The following is a 20,848-nucleotide window of genomic DNA, read 5'->3' as shown; positions in this document are numbered from 1 at the left end:
CGGCGGGCGGCAGGGGCCTCCTAATGAAGTCATTCCCTGTGCACATGATTGGGTGAGATTGCCACCGCCATCCTTACCTTCCACGCCGCTCCTGCTCCTGCTCCTGCTGCTGTGGTTATCCCCTTTCTCCCATCCCCCATCTTCTTTAAGTGTACTCATGTGGAAACAGCAAGTGGTTGTGTGTGCATCCATCCTTCCTCCTGCATGTGTGTTTATACATATGTGGCACATGTGATACGCATGTGTGTAGGTGTGTTTTTAGCTCGGCTAGCACTGCCTCACTGGCTGCTAATTGGAAACAGAGCAGAAGTATGATGCAGAGGACGTTGCAGGTGTAAAATCAATCAAAAAGAAGCAGGATTTGAGTTATTTCAACCTGTCAATCACTGTCAAAACACAGGAAGTGCTTTGATGATTTGAGATCTGAGAGGTAAAGCAGACAGCTAATGAATTTATCACAAAATAAAAAAAGAAAAACCTTCATGGAGGTCTCCTAATGCACATCACAGTCCCTGATAGTTCACTCAGCGACACCTCCTCAGCAGAGCAGGAATCCTCCCGAGACAACCTCGCCGCCTGTCAGTCGGTCGGTCTGCCACTCACCGCTAACACGACAGCCCGTCCCAGAGTGCCTGTGAATGTGACAACACACACACTCACAAAATAAAAAACACACACACACATAGCAAGAGTGCTTCTGAAGGTACCCTCCTGGAGAGCTGGGATGAGTCACCGGAGTCTGACTTCCTGTTTTTAACACACTTTATTTTGAAATCTGATCATTTCTAACCAAATCGAGGAAATCTCTGATAGGTGGCGCTAATTGGTAGAATTTGCATTACAATGCTTTATCAATATGCCAACATCATGCATTATTAAAGGTGAGCCATTAACATAATAATATATTAGCATAATCAAGCAGCAGCGGATCTCAGTGCATCATCAGCGAATTGTTGTTACCGCCCCTTTAAGAAAATCATAACCCCACTTTAAAATGCAGCTGATTACAAATCACTTATGGAGTTTTTTTTTTTTTTTTGCACTTTTTGGACACATGTCATCAACATGTGACATAAAACACCCCGTGTGATTAATTTCAGTGGTATGTACAAATGCACAACGGGGTTTTTTTATCATTAAAATCAAGTAGTTTTCAAGTTATATTCAAAGTGAAGCCGTGTGCCCCTGATGAAACAAAGCAAAGGCACTTAGCATGTGTTCTCCTAGTTAAGATTCCCTCTCAGCAGTAATACAATGTTTCTGAGTGTCTGCTGGAAAACAAGTGGAAGGTCAAGAACGCGAACAATAGATGTTGATTCCAATTATGTGTAAAGCATTGAACAAGATGCGCTAATGATGGCGTTGTCGGGAGAAAAAAGGTGTTTATACGCTCCTCTCCCAAAGCCCGTGGAACGGTTTATTAGGCAAAGGCTTTATTTCCATAAAGGCTGATAAGACTTCAAATGATTCAGTGAAAAACAGTCCTGGCATCGGCACAGCAAAGCAGTGTGCGTGTATTTATCTCTCCCGACGCTGGGAGACAATCAAGACGAAGATGATAGCACGTTTTTTTGAAATGCAGCACAGAGGCATAATGAGATTGCAGCTACTTCAGGAACAAAAACCAGACAAAATGTTTTTTTTTTTTTTTTTGCCGTAAATGGCTTCTTGTTTTATTCACTCACGCTAAAAAAGAAAGAGGAAAAAAAAAGAAAAAGGCCATCGTTTTCAATTAATGAAGCAGGGAATTGAGTCCGAGGTCCAGCGGGATATGGATTAACCGTGATGGCTTCAGGGCCCAATCTCACACTGAGTCTGCGCCGCGGTCTGCACGGAGGAATTTCTCATTCAAGGCCTCGCCGATGCCACCTCCTACCCCCCCTTCCTAACTCATCCGCCCCATTCCTCATCCTAAGGTGAGTTGCTTCAGTGCAGACCGCTATTAGTGGCGGTGGGGAGATAAAACTGTAAGTGTTGCTCCCAATTAGTGCATCAGTGACCGCTCTGCGCCTCCTCCACGGCAAGGCCTGCAAGGAAGGGAGGAAGGGAAGGACGGACGGGAGGGAGGATTGTAGGAGGGCTGACAGGAGAGGAGAGTGAAAGTAAAGGTTTAGAGGTAGATAAAGAGATGACTAAAAAATGGCTTAAGCGTTCATTTTGAGTGGCGAGACAGCTCCTATTAACATTTAACAGCGTTTGCGCAACTTGGTGTGGAGGTTAGGATGCAAATGAGGAGGAATTAAAAGTGGCCAGAGGTTTGTCATTGATGGATTGCAGTCTGGCGCTACTCACCACTTCCTAGTGTCCATCACAGACGATTACTGTATAATTAAACCTTATTTCTGGACTCTGCGACGCATAATTACTTGTGTGGGAATGTACGATCATCTAAAAGCTCCGGCAAAATGCTTTAGCATTTAGTCTGGCAGGCTGCAGTCATTTCACAGAGCAGTGACAGATAGAGCCATCTGATGATGGGCAAAAGAACAGTCACTTTTAATAAGAGGTGGGGGGGAAATATTAGGCGACAGTGTGCTGATTATAGGAAAATTAGGCTTTCAAGTGGTAAAGTCCTTTGTGTTATTTGCATAATTTATTCCTTCTTTACCCCCCTACTTCTTCTTCAACCACCTCTGCTTTCTCTCCCTCCCTTTTTTTTTTTGCGAGCTCTGGGCAATTTCCTCCCATATTTGAATGGATTGCACATTTAAGACTACTTAAGGAAAATGATCACTTAGCATATTTTAATTGTCGTGCAAAGAGTGAGCAGAGGTGTGAGGGGGTGGGTGGGGGGCTTATGGGGGGGGGGGGGGGGGGGGTGTAGCTTTAATGTGGAGGGGACGCAGCGGTGGTGTGAGAGATAACCTCAGGGTGGACACAGGCGGAGCGACCTTAACGCACACGCTCAGTTCTTTCTAACTCAGACATTCCTCAGTCTTTAATCCAGGAACAATACCAGTTCTGGCCACAGGTGTCACTGCAACCAACTGAGTATGACTAATTGGAAATAAATACAGGCACGACATTACGCAGTGGTGTGCACAGGGGGTGGGTGGGTGGGTGGGGGATTGTTGAAAATAACATCCTATAGTGCCCCCTTAGGAACCACACAACATGCTAAAGTTCTCTCCTGGTAGCAAAAAAAATTGTTCACAAGTGCCCACTTGGGCGCCAAAATGCACACTTAAGTGCCCTCTTAGATACTAAAACATGATAAAGTGCCCAATTTTGAGGCCAAATACTTGCTAAACTGACCTCTTCAGACCCAAAAGCTGCACTTAAGTGCCATTGTGGGAGGCTAACATGGCTAAAATGTGCACACTTGGGACCCAAAATGTGCTAAAGTGTCCTCTTGGGAGCCAAAACTTGTGCTGAAGGGGCCTATTGAGAGCCAAAATGTGCGCTAAAGTGCCCCCTTGAGAGCCTTACATGGCTAAAGGGGCCTCTGGTAAAGCAAAACATGCTACAGTGCCTCTTTGTAAGCATGAACATTTTTTAAGGGCCCTTTTGGGATGCAAAATGGAAGCTTTAGTGCCTCTTAGGGGATAAAACACACGCAATCGTGACCTCTTGGGAGGCAAAATGTATGCAAAAGTGCCCACTTTGGAGCCAAAATGCACACTTAGGTGTCCTTTTGAGAGCCAAACTGTGATGTAGTGTCCTATTAGGGAGGCCAAACATACCTAAAGTGACATTTTCTTAGCCAAAATGTGCACCCAAGTGCCCCCTTGAGAGCCTAAGATGGCTTAAGGGCCCTCCTGGAAACCAAAACATGTGCTATAGTGCCCTCTTGGTAGCAAAAAAAAATATTCCAAAGTGCCCTCTCGGAAAGCAAAATGCATGCAAAAGTGCCCACTAGGGAGCCAAATGAGCACCAAGGAGGAGTCAAAATATGATATAGTGACCTTTTTGGAGGTAAACTGCATGTTAAAGTGACCTCTTTGGGGCAATTATGTACACTGAAGTGCCCTTTTTGGAAGCCCAACAGGGTCCCATGTTCACACTTGGAAGCCAAAATGTGCTCAAGTGCACTCTAGGGAGCCAAAATGTGCACTAAAATGTCCTCTGGTGAGTCAAACCATGTGCTGAAGCGCCTGATTGGGAGCCAAAAACTCATGCTTAAATGTCCACTTTGGAGCGTGCAAAAGTGTCTTCTTGGGAGGCAAAATCTTTTAGGCCCTGCTCTTCAAAAAGTCTGTGCACACCACTGATGTCATGTACGACTTCCTGCTAATGTGAACAACTCCAATGCAGCTGCACTGAGGGAGCGAGGAGCAAACAAAGGGGAGTAACACAATCAAACCTTCCATCCGTCTCGTAAATTTGAAGCCTGTAAGAAAATCACTGTATTTACGTCTGGAGGAAAAGCATGTGTCACAAATTATTTCTGATCATGCCTATAGCGTGTTTCAAAGTGGGAAAATAAAGAAAACAGCAACCCTCCGTGCACTCTCACCTCTCGTGAAGCGTTCGCACAGATAATTATAGAGGCTATACAGCAGCTTCCCACACCTCGCCACCAGCTATATAATGATACCTTTAGCGGTGTAGTGGGCAAATGCACATCATTTTCATTAAGAGCACTCACATAATCCGAATTCTTTGTGATGGAGGAAGATAATTAATGCTTTAATGTTTTTCGGTCTTGCCACTCTTACCACAGCAAGAGAAATGAATTGTTACATTTTAATGAGAGAAGCGACGGCGGCAACGGCAGCGGCGGCTTCCTGCGCTACACGGATGGTTTTATAATTGCACACAAGGGTGACTAACTCGAGGCTCATTAAGGCGATTTTTCAGCTGGGCTATTTTTTGGCAGGACAATACATTTATTTCTCGATCTACTCATAAATAAATCTTTTTTTTCCCCTTTACTCACTTTGAATGCGGCGTCAGGAAAAAAACACAGATATAATCTCCCAAGAAAATGTCTTTAATGAATCGTTTGTTGCTGCTTGTACCTAAGATTACATGAAAATACATTTAAGTTGACTGCAAGTATGGCAACATATTCACACATATAAACAAGTGGTGCATTTTGTATTGTATGTATAGGTATGTACAACAGAAACACGTTACACTCTGGTTTTAAAGTTGTGCAAGTGTGTTATATATACTAACAATTTATAAAATTCAACACACTAAATAAAAAAAAGAAGAGTGTGCCCACATATATACACATTCACACGCGCACAACCACAGTAGTTCACAAAAGATTAAAGCAAATGTATTGGATTATACATTTCCGGGTCACCTCGACCCTCAGCTCACGAGTCCTGTGAGTGTTTTTGATGTTAGCAGGTGTGTGTGTGTGTTCGCCTATAGCTCTGACCTGACAGTGACAGAGACACACACACTATAGGCGATGCTGCTGCAGCCTGTGGTTGCACCATCAGCTAAATGTTTTAAGTACAGTCATCTGAGGTAGACTGCGCAAAACTTCATGGTGTCACTCCCTCCTCTCTTCTTCTTCTTCTTTTTTTTTTTTTTTTTTTTTTTTTTGAAGCATTTTTCCACAAATGTCTGACATTTGGAAAGACGTAAATCAAATACCACGTGTGTGTGTGTGTGTGTGTGTTTGTGTGTGTGTTTTGTAGCCATGAGGTAGAAATGCTTTTAAAGAGGAGCCGTTTAAAGAAACACCATGTCGAGGAAAGAAAAAAAGAAAAAAAGAAAAGAGGTCGAGACACAAAAAGGAGGACCACAGAACACGTAACAAACAAGCGAAGCATTGACCGGTGCGTTTCAAGTCGTTTGTTGGTCGGCTGTGGAGACAGAGGGAGAAACGCCTGTGCTGTTGATGTGTGCTCTGAAGTGCATTAGTAGGTTTTTCTGTCTAAAGGGACTCTCCCTCCAGAGGATTTGCTGACAGAAGGAATTCTGGTACAGATTGTTTTGAGGGTGGTTTTTCTGACTCCGCTTTCCCCTTGTGCTGCCGCCACGCTGCCTGGCTGTCTTTCCTTTCCGTCAATTTTGCTGACGCTCAGCAGAACTTTTTTTTTTTCCCTTCTTCTTCTTCTTCTTCCCCTCCTCTTTCTCTTCTCTTTCACATCAGGTGCTGCACTGACGGTGCTCAAACCAGAAACAGTAGCAACACAGATTGAACAGTGTATGTGCTATGGAGGCTAAAAGTGGCGAACAAAATCTCCTAACAGGAAATGGCATTGGTACACTTCAACAAAAACAAACACACAAATGCCTTTTAGTGCATGGACGTAAAACTCTCTGTGTCACCAGGAGGAGGCGAAATACATTCCAATGTGATTCAAAGGTAACCTTCAGGGGACCAGAATCCCTCAATCCTGTTTCAAGCTTCTGGAGTTTGAGTCCAGATGCTTTCTGATGTGGGTGAAAAATTCAACTGAAATAAAAAAATGGATTGGTTAATCAGAGGGAGCCATCTGTCTAAAAAGAGTATTTGCAAACTTCTGCAGCAAACCCCTGATCTTCCTCCTTCCACTTGTGATTCCTCATAATTCACTGGATGTCTCTTTAGTGCACCCATCTCCAAGGATTCATTAGCTGAAGCCTCCACGCAGCCTGACAACAAAGCCTAGAACGATAATACAAATAATGATTATGCTGTTTAATAAATTACACAACTCCCACCACCCTCCGTCAGTCCGTCTCTGAAACCCACAAACAGCAAAGCTGGGCAACGTGGTTTACATCTTTTAAGAGCGATGGAATTAAGCTTGGTCAAGTAGGAACAGGTAGCCAAAGCACCTGCTGTAAGGACAAAAAAAGAAACATGTTCTACTCTCACTGTTGATTATGTTCCGTCACGTCTAGAACATATCTATTACATTCATCGTCACCTCTTTGCTTGCTGAGGTACGCCATAACTGCCAAACCACCGCGGATTCTCCCCTCAGGTCTTAGTGCTTTTTGTCAAGGTATCTTGAGGTACTATACAATTCACAAACGCTTTCCTGAGTTTTGTTTGTTACGTTTGTTTGTTTGCTTTGCAGAAAAAGGATCAGAAGAGATGAGTGAGTCAGGGCCCAGACTACTGCCGCCCTGATGGATTACTGCTCCAAGCAAGACAATAAAGACTGATTGACCACCGCCTATGGCTTCTGTCAATCTCTGTTTTTTAGACTCACCGTTGAAGTTTTAAAGCTCTTAATAATCGTCAGCTCATGCCATGAATGTAGATCGTGAGGCGAATTAAAGAAAGAAACTCAGAAAGCACCACTTCAGGCACTTGGATAGCCAACTAAATCTCAAGAACAGGAACATAAAGGTATATACACAGACACTGGGGCGTCTCTTCTGAAGCCAACTTGCTCGCAATGTGTAAACAACGCCTGGCTTTCCGGTGTGTCAAGAATTCAAATTAAAATTCTTGCTCATTAACTGCGAAACTGCCAGTTGTCTTGTCAAAACCAGGTCTCTCTCGGTGGATCTAAACCCTGCTTGTGAGAACTCTGTGGGCTTGTGTTGGCCTTCTGTGTGCCTTTCCCTCCAGCACAATGCTTCTGCCCTGAGGGGAGGAAATGTGGATGCCTCTTTTTCTCAAGGGCGGCATCTTTCTTTTCACTGGCTGCAGCCGAACATTTTGTTCCACTCAGTGTACGTGTCAATCTCTTTCTGCGATATACTGGCTTGGAATTTACAAAAGACACTCTCAAAGTCCTGGTAGGTAAGTGGCCTGACCTGTCCCCTGGGCATCATACCCGTCATGTCCATGCCCTGTGCAGAGGCGTGTAACAGACCAACCAGGGCCTCCTGGCAGAATCTGGCCAAGTCCAGTCCAGAGAAACCTTCAGTGCGCTGGACCAGCAGCGCCAGCTCCTCCTCGCTCAAGCAATATTTGTGCTGAGATTGAGCCAGGAGCTGGCTCACGATCTGGTGCCGGGCTGTGCTATCCGGCAGGGGCACGAGCACCCTGCGAGCAAAGTACCTGCGCAGCCCTTCGTCCATGTCCTGGGGTCTGCTTGTGGAACAAACCACCAACACTTGGTTGCTTCCGTCCTCTCCTGATCCCATGAGAAGTGAGTCTAACTGGGAAAGTAGCTCCCCCTTCAGGTGGTTGATGGGGCTCTCTTCACTCAGGTGGGCTGAAAGTAGCATGTCCACCTCACTTATGAACAGTACTGAGGGCTGCCGACAGCGTGCCACCAGGAATGACGCCCTTATAATTTTTTCTCCATCTGCTAGCCACTTAGTGGCCAACGTGGAACCACTGAGCTGGAGAAACGGTGCCCCCAACTGGCTCGCCAAGCAGCGTCCCAGCAAAGTCCTGCCACTGCCCCGGGGTCCAAAGAGCAGCACGCACCGGGGAGCCGGTCCTAAACTGCTGAACATGTCCGGGCGCAGAATTGGCCAAAGGACCTCCTCCTTAAGAGTCGCTTTGGCCAGTTCAAGTCCTGCAATGTCACTCCAATCCACCGGGGGGCCCTGCTGAACGATTTCAGAGGTAACCATGTCAAGAAGGTGAGGGTCACTGGTTTTCAGCTGCTCCTCAGCAGGCCTGGAGGAGGGGTTGGATGAGGAGGAGGTAGGCCCTGGTGCTGAGTGGGGGATGTGAAGGCGATGGTCCTCAGCACCTTGCTCACTGAGGGAGGGAGGGGTGAAGTTGACGAGGGAATCTGCCGAGCGAGAACTCCCCAGGGTGGAGGAAACATACGCTGGGGGAGTCATGGGTCCACCTGTTGCCTGGCTGCTGTACTTCCTCTGCTGCTCTGATGACATCGTGGACTGCTTCTGAGGATTGAAAGGTAAAGACGACTTTTCTCCGCTTCGGTCAAATCCACCACCACCTGCGCTGTTGGAGCCTCCGTTTGCACTGCTGCTGTCTGCTATCCTGTACATGGGGCTCTCAGTCGAGCTGCGAGCCTGGCCGTAGCCAAAGTTTCCGTAAGAGTCAATCTCTCCTTGGCCTGTCATGTAGAAGGCTTTCCTTTTCAGGGAATTAGAGGAGCTACTGTTGAGAGGGGTGGGGGCAATTGGGGTCAGGTTGTGGCTCTGGTATGGGTATCCAGGTAAGGTGGAGGGTGGAGGAAGAGGTGTAGGTGCAGCGATGCCTGAGGGGAGGTACGAGGAAGGAGGGGGCGCTCCCCCAGGGCTGTATCCTGGCCCGACTGAGCTCTGAGCTGGGTAGCCTGCTGGGGGGTAATTATAACTAGACAAGTTAGGAGAGCCTCCATTGTAAGCTGGGACTAAGGTGGGGTGGGAGGGCGGCGGAGGGGGCGGCTGCAGAAGCCCGGAGCTGTGCAGCGGGGAGGGAAGTGCCGGGGTGGGGGCAGACTGGGAGCTGTAACTACTGTGCAGGTAGGAGCCGCTGTACGCGGGGCCGTATTCCTGAGAGGGCATGGCGGAGGAGTGGAGCGCGGTGGCGGCGTGGCTCCCACAGCTGCTGCTGGAGTAGCTGGGTTCACTCAGGGTGCTGGAGGCCAGGCCCGGGGAGCTGCACATGCCAGAGACAACCTCTGAAGCTGCCGGCACTCCACCTTTTCTGACAGAGACCCCCTCTGGGATACAGCTCATGGGGTAGACGCCATCCTGCCACGGTTCTGATTCACCTTTCCGTCCATTCATCACCCCAGGGACGCCAGGCCCCTCGGCGTAAGAGCCGGGCATCTCAAGGATACCAGAGTACTTCTCAGCATACTTCTTTAACAGGTTGGAGGCGGTAAGGGCTGAGATGTCGTCATTGGCCCAGGCGTACTGGTAGGTGGCAGAGCGCTGGAGGTGGCCAGGTACCGCCCTGTACGCCTCGGCCTTGTGAGCTGGCGAGCGCGTGGTGGAGGAGATGTCAAAGTGCTGTTCGGCCCACTGGCTGTGCTCGGGGGTCCACTGCATCTTTAAGCCTGAAAGAAACAAGGACAGAGACAACTTCAGGTGAGCATGTCGACTTCTGAAACAATTTAGGCAATGATTAGGATGACAACACCTACACATTGCCGTAACTGAAAGGTACGTGTTTCCTTGCACCGTCACAAAGTTTTTACTAATCAGGAGCTTAAATCAGGCCTCTGCTGTCTAGGTCATGACGTGTGCTTTGATTTGGTGCGATTTAAGTTAAAACTAATAGATTGTTTGATTGATAAGGAGGCTGGAGATGTCAGCAGGCACAGTGCTCTACAGAGGGATGGTGGGATGGCTGGTTACGGCAGCCTAATGCACCCTGGCCAGACCAATAAGACAGAGGCATCGAGGGTCACTCTATAATCCCCGGCTCATCTGAGGTGGCTGGAGATGGGTTTGAAAATGCGCCTCGCCGAGTACCACAAAGCAACACACACACACTCACAACCGTGCACATCCACACCCCCCCCTCCTCTGTTCGTGGCCCTTTCATCCAACACACACTCACAAACCTTCGCTTAGACACACAGGCGTTTAAAAAAACTATCTCTGCCTGCACTCAGGCGTGCTGACGTGCACACACACACACTCGCAGCCACTGACCCAGACGGACAAACACAGGCACGCACACAGGAGCTGTAGCGAGCAATGAATTACAACACATTGTGTCTCAAGCTTAGTTCCTGTCTGCACAGCTCCACCTTGACCTCCCTCTCTCCAGCGTTCTCTTTACCTTTCTGTCTGCCTCTCTTCTTTATGCCTCCCTGCCGCCTTGTCTTCCCCCTCAGCCTCTTCTCTTTGCTTTTTTTGGCCGACCATTTTCCACCACCCCTCCTGCTAGATCCTTCTTTATTCCTCTTCACCTCTCCTTTATTCTGACTCCATCTATTTCGATATATATCTCTGCTTTTCATTCCCTTTCTGCTCTTTCTCTGCGGCCACCCCTCCTCTTATTTACTCCCTCTGTGCTTCTGTGCTCTCCTCCCCCCTCCTCCCCCTCCACCTCCCCTCCTTCCTTGCTCCATCTCATCTCAGACACACTCACCTGGCTCTCCCCTTTATTGCCTCAGGAGGCTGGAGAGCCACTGTTTCCTTTAATCCCAGCCAATGCCATCTGCAAACACTGACAGTCACACAGCGACTCCATCGTTGTCTCACTATCAAAGCCGTGGCACTATCAAAGGCTGGACGGGGCGTAATCACAGCAGCCGCACGGCAGATTGAACCCCGTTTGATTTGACTTAGTGCACACAAATAAAGGATAATATCGGTGTCATTTAGGCTGCTTCCTCCGACTTATTGACTGGCAGCGGTTGCATGTAGAGAACCACAGTTGGGGGTCTGGTGAGCAATCCCTGCCTCGGAATTGGTTTATGTGTGTGTTTTTGTGCCTGTGTGAGTAAAGCAGGCATGCACAATGAAAACCATTCATGGTGGAGCAAATCTTCCATCCCTCCCTTCCATTTATGTTCACACAAACACAGACAGACACACCAAATAAAGCACAGGCACTCGCACATACACGTTCACACTCTCTTGCTCTCTTTTCCGAGGCCCTGTGTTTGTTTGGTAACAACACAGAGAAGGCGGGGGGAATCCCCAGACTCCTATTTCCTCTCTGATTCTCCTCTCTAGCCATCTCTCGGCAGACGCCAGTGGCTAATTAGCAGAATGGCGATCTGCTAATTGTGTTAATTTACAACATTTTAGCCGAGGGGAGTCTAGCAGGGGCTGGCGAGCCTGTCACCCTCCCGGTGTACCAAGCAAGGAACGCCTCAGACAAAGAGCTGAGCGGAGGAAAGTTTTGTATTAGCTGGGAGGCTCCTTTAATATTGAGAATATATTAAGAGGGAGCAGCGTGATGAAAGGGCAGCAATTCAAGGAGAAATTATGAGGCTGGGAAACCGGACAACACAAGGAAACCAGGCACAAAACAACAACTTTGCAAAGAAGCCACATAATTAACTCTAGAGGAAGCTGTTGTGTTTAGATTTGACTATATCACATCCATTTTTGTAGCTTTGGGGCACATTTTTGTCCTCATTTTAAACACAGTACGTGCTAAGATTATGATAAAGTAATGATGCTGAAACGGGATCTATATGTTTAATTTTTCAACATTTACAGAACTCTACCCTCCAGGCGTTTGAGGGATTCGTAGCCTGGAGCTAAAGGCAGGTTTACCTGCTCTCATGCAATCTCAATTATTTCCACATTAGCCCTTAGCAACAAGGCAGAAATAGAGGGTCACATGGCAAAGCCAGACAGATTCAGAAGCTACAGGATCTGTAGTGTTTGGGTTTGTTTTGCTAACGTGTCTAATCACTGATCAGCACTTGGGTCAACACTGTCTTCAAGTGCTTGACCTCAGCTGATTACAGCTTACATCAAAATAAAGTCAAAACTAGTGCATGACGTGATGAGATACTGTTCATCATCTGTGCTTGTTTACATCCAGGTAGTACAGCGATACAGCAAGCAGCTAGCATCAAAGACTGTATAAAACATGGAGGTAGCCTCCCTGACACTGGCTTTGAGCTTCCTTTCTAGCAGCTATGGAGCGCCTGTCAGTCACATGACCTAAGCCGTGTCTCTGAGTGGGCGATCCTGTTATTTCCAAACCACTTTTTTGGCTTGGTGTGTACGTGGTTTCCATCTTTCTGCAACCTGCCTCAAGCGGATTCTCAAAAAACAGCAACTTTAGCACTTCCCCATAGGCTTAATTTTGTTAAACCAGATGTTTCCCCTAAGCTAACACACATACGGGCTTCATTTTACCCTTCGTCATCTGTGCTTGTTTACATCCAGGTAGTACAGCGATAAAGCAGAAGCAATTAACTGATCTAGTGGCTGGTAGCTGCACTCCAACTAGCATCATGGACTGTCTCAAATATGGACATAGTCTCCTTGACTCCGGCTTTGAGCTTCCTTTCTAACAGCTATAAGGCGCCATCAGTCACATGAGATGAGCTGTGTTTCTGATTGGACAGACAATCCTATTTTTTTTAGCTTGGTGCGTACGTGGTTTCCATCTTTCTGGAGCCAGCCTCAAGCAAATTCTTGATGAAAAGCAACAAGGCTTAATTTTGCTAAACCAAATGTTCCCCCTAAGCTAACACATATGAGCTTCATTTAAGGCCTTCAGTCACAAAAACATGAAGTATAAGGGCAGTCTTTCTGCTCACATGCAAGAATTTAGCAATTATCGTGTTAAGAGGCTGTTAAAACTAATAAGAATTTCAAGACATGTCAGTGAGTGATTTCTCCCTGCCAGTCCTCACTTACACGCTAGAAATTCAGAGTGAGCGTCATCTTGCTATAAGGTAGTTTCAAGACAATTATCAGTCCATTTGACACATCTCTCTCACAGCCGAGACGCTCGCTGCGCCTGCAAACAAGTGAAAATATTATGACGTGTTAAGATGGATGTGTGTTAGCGCTGTCACCGTGAATCGGCTTGTTTGGATTTCATTTTTTAAGTGCTCTGCTCTGGTTGGGGCTTTTTCTTTTGTCGGTGCAGGGATGCGTATGGAGAAATGGGGAAGAAGAAAGAAAAGGAGGAAGAAAACAAGGCTGAATGAATGGCACGCACTCGTCTCTCCATATAGTTTGACACTCCATCAAACTCAGATGTGTCCTCCGTTTAAAGAAACATGGATCTTACTAATTCCATCATTAATAAAGATAACATATATAAAAGAGTGTGTCAGCCTCCATCAGGGCTTTCATCTCCTCTATAATGAGGTTAATGCAGAGACGCAGTGATTACCCCAGCAATGCAAATGAAGGCCAAATGATAACTTGCACTATTTAAATAAGGTAATAGCGATTACTCCACGTTATTCAAATGAGGACGGAGGCTTTGAACTGAGCGCTTTGAACTCGCTGCTCCTTCTCCAAAACATATGAAAGGGATGGAGGATTGACTTTGGACTCATTCAGTGTGTGTATCCTCTAATTCAATGTGATGTAAACCAAGGGCAACGAGCGAGGCAAAGTCGCCCAATGTGGCGGCGGCTGTAGCGGTGGTGGTGCAGGATGGGTGGGGTCATCCGGGGAGAGGAGGAGGAGAGGGATCAAGGTGGGCTGACTTGCTTCTCACTTTGAAAGACGCTTGAAAGTCGCTGAAATCAGTACGAAAGCGAACATTGAGGATAAAAATCGACACAAATACCCATCAGAGGTGCGTTTTAATGGGAAAATAAAGAGTTTTAATGCTGCTAGTTTCATTTTAGAACTCTCAAGGCCTCTCGCGTTTAAAAAAAACACCTCCTTTTTGCAGAAATTAGTGCTTTCAAAATAATCTCGCAGAATTCCTCCCATTCAAGCTTTTTTACTTTTTCATTTTCACAACTTCACAATGTTTTCCCTCCGAGGCTTTCAAGGTCTGAGGGACATTTGCAGAGCATTTGGACGGACACGCGAAGCACGGTGTTTGTGTTGAGGGAAAAGGGAGGGCGGGAGGGGGAGATCGTGCACTCAGCTGAAACAACATCCAACAGAAACCTTCTCCACCTTCTGAAGCGTCAAGCCTTGCCAGCGCCTTTCTCCCCCCTCCTCCTCCTCCTCCTTCTTCTTCTTCTTCTTCTTCTCCAGCCTCCACATAGAGAAGCCTAATCATTCTCATTACACTCGGCGTCCATCTGCATCAACAGAGCTGCCTATTACGGCGCTGTGTGTGTATATGTGCAGTAAACAGCTCTTTAGAGAAAGCTAATGAGCTCTTTTAAGTCTGTCTGCCGTGTGATTCTGCAAGCGGGGTGTCAGAGCAAACTGCCCATTTTGGTAACGTCATAATTAAGCTGCATTTCTGTGTGTGTGTGTGTGGAAGGAGAAGGGATGCAGGCACCCACACGCGTTGGCGCCGAGACAAAATCGGTGACAAGACGCGCACATGTGCGGCCTTTCCTGTCGTTCTAACGCAAACAGGCAGCGGAGACCTTCCAGAAACAACTAACTATCAAACTATTGTGTCATATTCTCGCACAAAGACCTGCTCCTGAGTCTCCAGGCAAGTGAAGGAGGAGGAGGAGGAGCGGCGTGACAGGCGATAACTTCATCAGGAGAGACCTGTTTTCACACACCACAAGGGAAATCCAGCCAGGCAGTTATTCAAATCCTTATCAAATACACCAGAGGGCATCTTTTAACCTCCAAATCACTGCACGGATAAAAAATCTGAATGTGCGCCAAATGCAGCTATTGTCTTATGAGGGTGTGTGTGCAGCCTCATGCGCGCAGGCCCTTGTGTGTGTGTTTGACAACCTCCGGACCACCTTGTTAATGAGTCCAGCACACTGTGACTAAGCCACAGGCTACGCTGTATTGGCACACGAGCTACAGAAGAGAGTCAAATAATGTGATTAGGTCCTCCAAAAGGCAATTAATTATGAAATTAGTCATGAGCTGGTGTCATACACACACATGAGAACACACACGTGGATCAAAACTGGCAGTGTTTGTGCAGATCATCCTTTAAGGGAGGAATTAAAGCGCACCTTGTTTGAGTGTGTGTGTTTTTTTTGTGTCTTGAGTGATTAAAAAAGACTTTTGTGCAAACAGATGAGTTAAATTTCTCTTCCATGTCCTCTGACAGGCGACAAAACTGTCCCCAGACTTCTCCTCGCTCGCCTTTGAAGCGGCAAACCGCGGCTCGCCATTACGAACGACTAGCAAGCGACAAAAACAACAACAACAACAACGACAGCAACCAAAAAAAAAAAAAAAAAGGGAAGTAAACAGAGCGAGTTCAAAGTCGAGACGGCGAGCAGTGACCGGGAGAGATGAGCTGTCACTAACTCAAAGAGTGAAAAAGGAGGAGGGGGTGATTGCTGTACGGATGACAGCTCAGAGCTGCGATATAAGGATATTTGACAAATGACGGCGTCTTTAAAAAAAATCAAATATTCATTGTAATCCGTGATCTTTGACCTCAGTGATAAGTTTCTAAGCCTCGACCATCAAACTTTTGAAATCAGCGCCTCTTTGTGGAGAAATTTTAAGAGAGCTTCATGGTGGTATGGAAACGCCTTTAAAAATATTAGGCCTTTATTTATTTATTTAACGAGGGAGCTAAATTTAAAGCGGCTAATAAATCAGGACTTTAAATCTGTGAGTGAATTCTAGAGGCGTATCATCACCGCCCCTGCCTGCCTGTATCAGATCTTCCTTACAGCTGGATAAATTGACACTGTCTAAATTTCCTTTTACTAGACAGACTATTGAATGGGTGGGTTAAATGGGTAGGGCGCAGTTAAACAAATGCTCCGGATCAAGGAAATTGTGCGTGGCTTCTTTTGTCATTCAGAGAGGAAATTGAGAGATATTCGGCGGGGGCTCGGAGCCCGCTAACGCATGGCCATTCATCTATAATGCACTCGGCCTGTCCGTCAGCTACTCCATTTCCTGTGACTAGCGCAGCTTGCCTAATCACCCGGCTCGACGCAGGGTTCCTTCCTCAAAGACACACACACATACACACACTGTGTGCGCGCGGTCACACTGGCAGGAATGAAGGCAGACACATGCAGGACGGAATAAAACATGCAGAGAAACATCAGGCCTGCTGAGGCAGAGCGATTATTCTTATCTGGTGAATTAAACGTCTGCGGGGACGAAACACGCGCGCACAGCGCGGGGACACGTCTGTCCTGTGAGAGGTGAGATCTTAACGTGTTTACAGACCAGCCTACAGAGCCTTTTTTATTACACTTCACCTTAAAAGGTAGAATATCAAAAAGCAGGACGATAATTTAAAATATGACACAGAGGTGCCAAATTGACCAGAGGGGGCGCCAAAATCAACACAAACACTTAAAGTTTTAAAGAAAAAATGAACAAGATTAAAGGTTTTTCAAGAATTTTAAGAATTAAAGCTACTATCCACGCATTTTTTAAGCCATTAAAGCTGCTGTCAGGATTTTTTTAACTGTTGACTGAAATTAATGTAGATGCTTCTTAATGGGTTATTAGAGCAAACAAGACTATCACATTGGAAAAAAACTAAATCTTATTTTTTTTATTATTTTTTTTTTAGTAGAAAATGCCTTTTAGACACAATATGAGCCACATTCACCTGACCAGTCCGGAAAAAATCTCGGAACAAAAGAAAAGTTACTTATTTCAAGCCATTATTGTAGTTTTTCATTTTTTTTATTGTATTTTTTTTTTTTACATTTTTCTGGACTGATATGTTGAATGTGGCTCATATCAAGTGTAATAAGACAGTTTTGACTTAAAATAAGACAAAAACACTTAATAAGATATCATTACTTTGTAGTGCAGGAAGTATATTGATAATTCTTTATGGGTGTTTTTAATACATTCAACTGCTGCCGCAGGGTAGGTGTCAGCCAAATTATTTTTTTAAAAAGTGAGTTAAAAAAAAATAATGTAATACATGTGTTTGGGAAATTATGAGTCAAACAAAAATAGAACTTCTTTGTCTGAAAGTTGGATAAAAAAAAATTCTCACAGGAGCTTTAAGTTCCAATGATTTTAAGTTACAGGCAGCTGAAGTTGTGCTTCTGTTCCTTTTCAGACTAAGTGAGACAAACATCCGCCCACACCAGTGTCAATTAAACTTCCACCGTCCACAGTCTCCATCAGGTGACAGCATCAACACTCGTACATCTCCATCGGCATTCCCCACAAACACAGCTCTCCGTGTGCGCCGCGCTCCCACCTGAGGGGGCATCAACAGGATCTTTCAGAGCTGCCCCGAGGTTAACACGGGGCCACATGCTATCAATACTCCTCTGACGCTCGGATCCATACCTGTGAACCAGCAGCACTTTGTTTACCTGTGTGTTCAGTAATTAAAATAGATTTCTGAGAGGGGGCCTAATCCTTTCAGAAATGACATCGATCCCTGCTACCAATGCAAGAGAGCAACTTTTTTTCCTCCCCTCTCCTCTTCCTCTCCTCTTCCTCTGCTGCTTCTCCCTCCCCCTCTTTTTCCTCTTTTGATGGAAACTTTGGAAAGTCCTCGACATGAAGGACGTCATTTAGGGCCAAGCTGGGAGGAGGGTGAGGGGAAGGGGGGGTGCGGCTGAGGGGTGGCAGGTGGAGATAATAGAGAGGAAGCCTCTAACCTCGACTAAAGCTGTCTGTCTTCGTAAATAAAATGAGATAATTATTGAGTGAACAACATTATACGCCGACGACACTCTCCTTCTTCTACCCCCCCTCCTACCTCCTATCGGCGCGGTTGTAAATCTCAACAAACACGGTGCTTTTGGACATTAAGTGCTCACTAAGCACAGTGGATGCATCATATTTCAAGAGCAGGCGTTGTGTGGGTGAGGAGCTGGGGAAAATGGAGTGTAATGGTTATCCATTATCTTATACGGCAACGGCGGCGATGATCATTTTCAAGTGACTCATTTCTGGAAGTACCTATCTATTGGCCACTTGGAGGGAAGACTTTGATGGCTAATCCAAAACAACTATTCAGAGGTCATTTACCGCTGCGGCGCGGAGACACTCTGCACAAGAGAAAGCGCTCCAGCCTCCCTCATTATTCAAATACAATCCTCAGGAAAGAGCCACATCACAAACAGCGGCGCCGCAGCCCCGGAGTGGGCGATTACCTACACAGCACACTCCGGCCCAGAGTGGAAGCATTAACAATGCATCAACAAATGAATATATCACAATTCAAGTAAGAGTTTGAAAGCGCTGAGGGATATTTGTGGTGGGAATTAAACAGTGATCCAGGAGGGTATTAACATATCAATGATCCCACTTGGTCGTCGATGATACCAAGAGAGAAACTTTCGTATTATCCAATCGTTTTATTTTATTCTGCGGAGGTAAAAGACATATTTTTAGAAGAGTAGGTGCGATGTTTGTTTGTGTGTGGTCCCGGCTCCACATGAATGGTTACTTAACACCACACTGATTTCCCCTCAGCAGTTAGAGAAAAACCAGCCGATGCTCAATGATGCATCACCGTGTTTGTTGCCGCCAGGCTGTGTGTGGATGTGTGTGCATGTGTGTGTGTGTGTGTTAGCATCGCTGGCACGTAGACAGACAGCCCAGGAGTGACTGCCGGAGTGTCACCATCTGTGGATGCATTATGTCTGTCTGCACTGGGCTGTGCATGTGTGTGTGTGGGTGGTGTGGAAGTGGAAGAAGAGGGGTGGAGTGGGGCATTCAGTCAGACAGTAAACTGGACCACAGCGCCGTAGTCTTCTCACAACAGCAGGCAAACTCGCTGCCAAATCCAGCTACACTAGAAAAACTGTCACTTTAAGCGAAAGGGGCGCCTCTGTGAATTTAAAATAACGACCTTTAAATCTTTCTTCTTCTGCAGAATGAGAGGAAAACTCTGCCAAATGTGGGGACTGATGCATAATTTATCTAAAAACTCTTTCCTGAAACTTCACCGATGTTTCCATTCAGAGTTTTTCTCCCTGTCACAACCAGAAATGCGGCTCAGAAGTGACTCGTCGCTGAGTTTTTGCAGTGTACCAAACACTTGGCAAGCAGGCGAGATTAGAGTTCAACAGCAGTTGGTGGAGATTAACGCCCGCCGTGAGTGGCGCACGTGCAAGGAGAGTGTGCACGTGTGTGTGTGTGGATTACTGAAGAGGCCCTGGCTGGGATAACCTCTACCCCCAGCCTTGTGAACTCGCAGGATCCTTCAGCGCTCATGTTTGAAGTGCGAAATCCTGCACACTTCATATGGATTTCTGCAGAGATGTGCCAACTCACGCCTTCTCCATGGACGTGCTTTAAAGTGAGACCAAAACAGGCGAAAGGTCAGAGGTCGTACTTTTGCACGGTGGTAATTGCACAATAATTTGTCCTCCTGGAGTTCGGCTCAAACTTTGGAGTCATTTATCATAATGGCGGCGTGTGACAGCGGGGTGTACAGGATGTATTCGAGGCTGACAGGTGAGGTGAAAGGGGAAAGCGAGGACATGTCGCTTCAGGTCGCCGAGTTGGAGCCAAACTTTGAGGCATCAGGAGAACTCGTCCTACAGCTGCACGGTCTCGATTTAAAGCTACAGCGTGCGCGTCTTTAAATCCACTGCGGCTTTGCATTACGCTGGAATTCACACAGGTTGTCCAAACAGTCAAACAGCTGATCAATACGCTCATCGATCGGTGGCATTGAGACTGAACTGGTCGTGTCGAGGGGGCAGGAGATGCTCCGCAGGCTGCAGGCGCAAACACACATGTTTGCCCAGGCTGCTCTTAAGGAATCTGCTGCAGCAAATGTTTGCAAACGCTTGTGTATAGATTCACTAACCCTCGTCTGCCCACTCCTCAGGCCTCCTCGGGACACAAACTACCTCCACGCAAACATCTCGTACGTCCTGTCTGCTCCAGTCGGAGCAGTCTGCCAGCAGTTTGTCTCAAAGTGAGGGCACCCAGTCAGCTCCAGCAGCTGAATATCAAGCTGGCTGCTGCCGCCGCGCTCGTCTCTGCTCGTCTCCCCGCGCTCAACTGACACAGTCGATAGCTCTGCATTATTCATGGGGACGGCGGGGGCCGATGAGATGGCCTCTCGCTGAGGGCTGGATTTCAACAGGGCCCAACTTTTACAGAGGCTGGCGGACGCGTGACACCTTCAACAACTGCTTATCGTCAGCGAAAATGACAACAAGCCGCACCAGGAAGGGCAGGGAGGGCTGGGTCTGTAAGCAAAGTTTCCACTGTAAAGTTTGACACCATCAAACCCTTGTTCACAACAAGCAAAGGTGTCTTTTGAATAAATTTGAACAGAGCTAAAATAGCCCCAGAGTGGAAAATAAAGCACATATTACGACTCCCTTGTCAGCTCATCTTGTTTGCTATCAAGTCAATAAACACGGATCACAAAGTTAACATGACGCGTCCCTTTGCGCTAATAAAAAGAAAACAAATCATAATTTCAAATGCAGCTCATCCGTGTTGCCTGATTTCCATTACACAGACGAAAGACATCAATTAGCTAAACTGCGTCCGAAAAGAGGAGGAGAGGAGAAAAAAAGGAAAGCAGAAGAAAGAAAACAGACAGTTATTTGTTGAGTAAATCAAACAAGAC

General features: G+C 46.5%; 1 protein-coding gene across 2 annotated transcripts in view; it reads right to left on the bottom strand.

Moving 5' to 3' along the window:
* Nucleotides 1–4,922: 4,922 nt before the first annotated feature.
* LOC141786086 (fidgetin-like) overlaps nucleotides 4,923–20,848 on the bottom strand; it is a 30,648-nt gene continuing 14,722 nt past the window's right edge. For both annotated transcript variants that reach the window (XM_074664801.1, XM_074664800.1), the window contains one exon: nucleotides 4,923–9,815. In XM_074664801.1, the coding sequence (XP_074520902.1) occupies nucleotides 7,540–9,815 (2,276 nt within the window). In that variant the 3' untranslated portion in view covers nucleotides 4,923–7,539. The remainder of the gene's footprint in view (nucleotides 9,816–20,848) is intronic.

This window comes from Halichoeres trimaculatus, unplaced genomic scaffold (genome assembly GCF_033239565.1).
Source record: "Halichoeres trimaculatus isolate MK-OKI-2021-1 unplaced genomic scaffold, fHalTri1.1 fHalTri1_scaffold_24, whole genome shotgun sequence".
Lineage (NCBI taxonomy): Eukaryota > Metazoa > Chordata > Actinopteri > Labriformes > Labridae > Halichoeres > Halichoeres trimaculatus.
This window is presented reverse-complemented; position numbering and strand designations above follow the sequence as displayed.